Source organism: Myxine glutinosa, chromosome 1 (genome assembly GCF_964187855.1).
Source record: "Myxine glutinosa chromosome 1, kmMyxGlut1.1, whole genome shotgun sequence".
In the NCBI taxonomy this organism is placed as follows: Eukaryota; Metazoa; Chordata; class Myxini; order Myxiniformes; family Myxinidae; genus Myxine; species Myxine glutinosa.
The window spans coordinates 242,496,737-242,502,987 of NC_136261.1; the positions used below are offsets into that span (position 1 = coordinate 242,496,737).

At 42.6% G+C, this 6,251-nt stretch overlaps 1 protein-coding gene across 4 annotated transcripts in view; it reads right to left on the minus strand.

Annotated features, from left to right (window-relative positions):
- Positions 1–1,739: 1,739 nt before the first annotated feature.
- LOC137435446 (muscarinic acetylcholine receptor M1-like) overlaps positions 1,740–6,251 on the minus strand; it is a 249,870-nt gene continuing 245,358 nt past the window's right edge. For all 4 annotated transcript variants that reach the window (XM_068129249.2, XM_068129232.2, XM_078785495.1 and 1 more), the window contains one exon: positions 1,740–4,267. In XM_068129249.2, the coding sequence (XP_067985350.2) occupies positions 3,479–4,267 (789 nt within the window). In that variant the 3' untranslated portion in view covers positions 1,740–3,478. The remainder of the gene's footprint in view (positions 4,268–6,251) is intronic.

Genomic DNA, 6,251 nt, shown 5'->3' on the forward strand with positions numbered 1-6,251 from the left:
GTCAAATCCATCTCCACACTCTCCCACATCTCAATTGGCATCAACACAGACTCCGCTCAAGATAAGACAAGATGTCTAAATTCTGTTTGTATTAGCAAATATCATGTCACAACCCTTCCCGCTCTGTCTTGTACACACAGTCGAATGGACGTTATGTCCCTTTTACCCATTTTCTGGCCAGCCTCAACCCCAAATCCAAGATGCGCCCAGATGGCATGAATGTGCTTCTTCATCTTCTTCTTCCATATGCATCACATCGCCATAGGTAGCATCATTTGATGGGGTCGCGGCTTTGCTGCTGTGTAGTGCCCTGTGTAGTTTAGATGAGGAATTGGATTTTTTTCCAGGGTGCTGTTGATAGGTCGCCAAGTCTTGGTGAAAGACACCGTGGCATCATTAACGTCGGCCGACTAATGCTGGCAGACAGGACTCCCGGCTTAACGTCCATTCAATGGACAGCCTCACCCTGCCTGCGGAACACGAAGATGACAGTTATATCTGGGTCAAGATTCAAACCCAGGTTTGACAGCTCAGAGGAAAGTGTGAATGCCTCTGGAGTATCCTGCCATCCCAGCATCAGTGCCACTGTTCGCAATTCCGTCCAGGCTGCTCTCGCTTTTCCTGTGCCAGATTCTTTGGTCACCATCTGTTTGAAGTCGCAATCATCACTCCCATTCACTTTCAGGATCCACTAACAGAACCTCTCAATTCCCATTGTCTTGATGCAAAGCAACCTTTCTTCAATTTTAAGCAAAGTCTTGGAATACATAATTGCCGTTGACATCAAGTCTTTGCTCTTTCAAACAGCTTGATGTCTGATTAATCATCATCCTGGTCACTCAATTCTGGACATGTTGTGCTTCTCCTCTCTCAGGAATGGTTGGAAGCCCGAAGTCTCAACCAAAAGGTGAGGATCATCAACGTGGACACATTTCAGGCATTCGACACAGCTCACACTTGGCATCCTGATCAGTTTTCCAAGCTCACAGCTTGTTGCATACAATGTCAACTTCACACCTGGCTTTCTGATTTCCTCCAATCATTCAGTCAATATATTCTAATTAATGTCAATGGAACCGTCTCCTATCCTCTCCCATTGGTACCTATAGTTTCCAAAGTCTTGCTCTAAGGTTAGGGATAGTATTGTTCCCTGATCTACATAAACGACCTCTCCGATTCACCCGGAAACCTTCGCTTCCTTTTTGAAAACGAGTCCAAGTTGTGTGGGACATATCGGTTTCCCACTGGCAGGCAGACAGTAGCTGTGTCTTTCTCTGACATTTTGGACTTGATTACATATGGTTCTAGCAAATGGAATATATCCTTGATCTTGGAAAATCACGTCTCACCCTGTTAATCCAGAAGGAACATCAAATGAACCCAACTGCCTATTTTCATGATTAGCCTCTGGAATAGGTTCATTTGCTTGAACTATTAGGCCTCACCATCAGCCACAACCACTCCTGGGCTGACTGTATAAAAAGCTTGCCTCCAAAGCCAACCACAGACTGGGAATACTCCTTTGTTCCAAGTCATATCTTCAAAAATAAGAACTACTCACCCTATATAAGACCTTTTCCCATATCCCAAAGGAGTAGTGTTCTCCGGTATAGACTGGTACCTCAGCCTCACATCTGTCTCTCCTTGATGAATTTGTCATAAATTCTCAGGATCACTGGCATCTCCTGCATTGAATCCAAAGAGCAATACCTGTTGCTTTGATATCGCTGAAAGCTCAGTAGCCTCTCTGATTATTTGCCTCTCCGTTCATCTATCACTCTCTGCTCTCCCTCGGCCCTCCGATCCTCCCCAGCTCTTCCAGGAAACACATTTTTCCATTAATCCACATCAAGGTAAAACTCCCCTAATCCAGGCTTTCCGTACACCTCTAGTCTTTAGTTCCTATTTTTTCTCTTTTGTGGAACTCTTTTCTGTTACAGGAGTTGTAATTCAATAACAATCTTCCCTTCAGGCCTTCAAGAAATAGTGCACCAAATTAATGCCATCCTGCATCCCTACCTGCCACCAACCCTGTTAGTCGCCTCTTCCTTGTGTGTCGCAAGAGGCGACTAACAGGGTTGGTGGCAGGAAGGGCATCCGGCCGTAAAACATTGCTTCAAAAAGGGGACCACGTTGCCCAAAAAAGGCCAACCCCTGCTCGGCGGGGAAAAATTGCCTCTAAAGGTGGTTCTTCTTTTCTTCTGCATCCCTACCTGCAATGTTTTCTACCCCGTCAATATCCCTATCTAATGACACTACCTTACATGTCTTCATCTCCTCTCTTTCCTCTTTTTTCATGTATTTGCCTGGTGTATCCAACTATGGCACACTGCCCTACTTTCAGTATGCTTTGTCGCCTCACACTTCCATGGGCATATAATTTGTATATTATTGTTTTTAAACGTCATTATATCTGAAGATAATTGAAGTACAGATGGCAACTGAATATAATCTCTCGGTTTGGAAAACAATGTTTGAGTAGGTTTTCCATGGAATACTGCATTTGGTGCAGCAGTAAAGTTGACACAATGTGTTCAAACATCCTCTATTCCCTTTTCCAAAGTTGAATGAGTGCTTGTTCGTTGAAATGATGACATTTCAAGAGATGTGCAATGAACATTGCTCACACGCATGGGCTCAGAACTGCAAACTCTAATAGAAAAGCTTACACAATACATACCCAAGGCATTACAGACACTATATGTGGTTGTTGCCGTGTGGATTTGAAAAAAACACTTTGCCTGCATTTCTGTGACGGCAAAGTTTTGGCAAAAGTTTTTTTTTTGTTTTTTTTTTTGTTTTTTTGCCGACACCAATTCTAACCCATGCCTTATCACATCACACCTTTTCTCTTTCCCATTCTGTCCCATCACCGAATCATGAAACCAAGTAAACATCATCTGACTTGAGACAGTAGATTCCATGGTAATGTATAAAATAAAACGATATGTGACACCCATTGGGTGATGTATAGCCTTTCACCAAAGTTAAAACTCTAGTCACGATGACAATTCCAAAACCACATGTCAGCCTGGTAATTTACCAGGTGAGTGAGGAATATCTCCGGAAGTGCATTAATGTAGGAGTATAAGGGGATGGGGAGGAGAAATGCCTTGGGGTGGAAGGGAAAGAAATAAGAGGAAACATCAGGGTAGTTCCAGAAATAATGAAATGAGATCTGAATGGATTCTATCCCGCACATGTATTTTTCACATTATTAACCGCAATCAAAATCCAATCCAGTGTGTGAGTGTTGCATTTTATGCAATGTCGAACTTCACTTTCCAAAAACAGGTGGTGACCTCTTAGTTGGCATTGCCTAACAGCTCTTTGATTGCCAGGCCTTCCAAGACATATGACCCAGCCACAGCATGGCAGATGATTTTTATGAATTCACTTTTGTTGAAGGGTAGTTAGACACGCATCAGCTACCCTCCAATAAGGCCCAGAAGAATGATATCTCACAGGCCTGTCGTCATTATGTTTTCATCTTCATACCTGTCCCTTTATTTTGCACAACGGAGTTACGGTTTGGAAAATGGTAACCCTGACTCTTCCACTGATCCCATTGACAAAGAAGCAACCACTTGAAGGTCTTGCGAAAGTTCTTATTGCACAGAGCATAGCACACTGGATTTACTGTGCTGTTAACATAGCAAAGCCAGTAGCCAAGCGTCCATAGTTTATCGGGAACACACCCATTGCAGAACGGGGAAACAAGCACCATTATGTTGTATGGGGTCCATGTGATTATGAAACTCAGAAGGATTGCGCTCAACGTTTTTGCTGCCTTCTTCTCCTTGATGAGGGTTATTCGTTTCCGTTTGTTTGCTTGGCTGCGGACCCTCTGGGCACACCTTTTGGCTGCCATGGCTTCCTTAACACTTAGAACTCCAGAGAATGGGCTAGGGGTACCTGTGCCGCCTCCCCCACTGCTCGTGCGTTCACGACCTCCAGTAAGTGAGATGCTTGTGCCATTGTTATCCTTAGTGTTTTGCCGATGCATCCGATCTGCACTGGGTTCAGAAGGTGCATTTCTCTGCATCCTCACTTCATCATCGGTGATTGAAGTTTCAGGGGAACGCAGCACCGGACGGTGTCCTGGGAATGCAAGCACAATAGAGTAGATGGCTCTGGGGCGATCAGGAGGAATCTCATCATCCTCTTCAGAGTATAGTGATGGCGAAGGTGAGGGGGCTTCTTCTTGCCCATCCAAAGTGGAGCTGCGGCTGCATTCACGGAGAGCAGTTCTCGCAGCCAACATGTCCTGAATGAAACAGGAGTAGTTATAGACAACCACTTAATATTCTTTTCAACATATTTCTGTATTTGTCATTTTTCAATAGCTTAGAGAAATTCCCCATGTGATGTGTTGCCCACTGGGAGCAAATGACAGCTTGAAAATAATCTGCTTTGTAAATAAAGGACTGGGTGATATAAAAGGTGAGTTTATTAACAGAGGCTGACTGGGCTTAGAGTTTTTAACCATTCAAATAATTGGCATTTCAGGTCAGCCATTGTCTTGGTTTTCAAGGTATTATCAATCATTGTGAAATTTCCAAATTTCTAACGTGTATGTCTATGTGGCAGATGGCACGAGTTGTTTACAGATCATGCAGCAATAGCTGTGATGGAGCTTGGTTTGGCATCCTCACCATCACAGTTAGGGGTGTATCATTGAACCATATAAAAGTGTAAAACTTCAGTCACTAAGTGGGTGGAATAGCGATATGTTGCCCTGAAAAGCCAAAATAAGGGTGAAACTAGTCGATAGTTTCACTTTTCATCCGTTTTGTGACAGCATTTCACTTTGATATACTTGCACTGAGAGGCCCTTCCGAGGCGGTGTGTACAGTGCCTATAGAAAGTCCCCTTTTCAAATTTGTCACCTTTTGTTGCCTTATAGCCTGTGTTGTGTTGTCACTGAACTACTTTCTCAAACTTTTGTGAAATCGTACCAAACTTCTGGTATGCACATATCTCTCCCGTCGATATGTCCTAAGGGGATTATTTTTGAAAAATGTTCCAATTATTTTGTTATTTTTTTTTGGAATTTATTCAGGAAAAAAATTTTTTTTCAACTTCAATTGTTTATAAAATGTGATATCACGTATATTACAAATACATTTGTGCAAAATAAATCATGACAAAATGGCAACTCGGTTACAGTCATCTATACAGTCATGTGAAAAAGTAAGTACACCCCATGTAAAGTTTTGACTTTTTCAACATATTCCAACATACAGCTATTTGATCTTAATTTCAACAATATTGATAGATAAAGGTGATATAATATAACAAATATCATGAAACATTTACATTTTGTAGTCCATTGTATAATTTAAATAAACATAAATGCAAATTTCGCATGTGGAAAAAGTAAGTACACCCCTACATTTATCACTACTTCAAATACCTAAAATTAGAATAATGTGCACCAGCTCAGGTGCAAATGATTAGAACATCGTTAGAGAGGATCTTGGAGGAACGTGTCTTATTTAAACCTCAGACATTTAGTTTGGTTTGCTCTTTGTTGTTGAAGTGTGCGGCGTCACCATGCCTAGATCAAAAGAGCTCTCTGAGGCCTTCAGAAAGAAGGTTATAGATGCCTATGAGTCTGGGAAGGGATTTAAAAAGATCTCCAAACAATTTGAAATCAATCATTCGACTGTCCGGAAGATAATCTACAAGTGGAGAAGATTCCAAACAACTGCCAACTTGTTCAGGCCAGGCCACCCCAGCAAGTTCAGCCCGAGAGCAGACCGCAAGATGCTGAAAGAAGTCTCTAAGAACCCCAGAATGTCATCATGGGACCTACAGGTAGTTCTTGCCACAGTTGATGTCAAAGTGCACGAGTCTACCATTAGAAAGAGGCTACACAAATTTGATCTACATGGGACGTGTGCCAGGAGGAAACCTTTGCTGTCCAGAAAGAACATCAGGGCAAGACTAAAGTTTGCCAATGAACACCGAGGCAAAGACCAGCACTTCTGGAACAATGTGCTCTGGACAGAAGAGTCAAAGGTAGAGCTATTTGGCCACAGTACCAGAAGACATGTTTTGGCAAAAACCAAAGACAGCATTTGACCACAAGAACCTGATACCAACTGTAAAGCATGGTGGTGGAAATATTATGGTTTGGGGCAGCTTTGCTGCATCAGGGCCTGGGCAGCTCACCATCACAGAATCCACTATGAATTCTTCATTATACTAGAGGGTGCTTGAGGATAATGTGAGGCCATTTGTCGGAA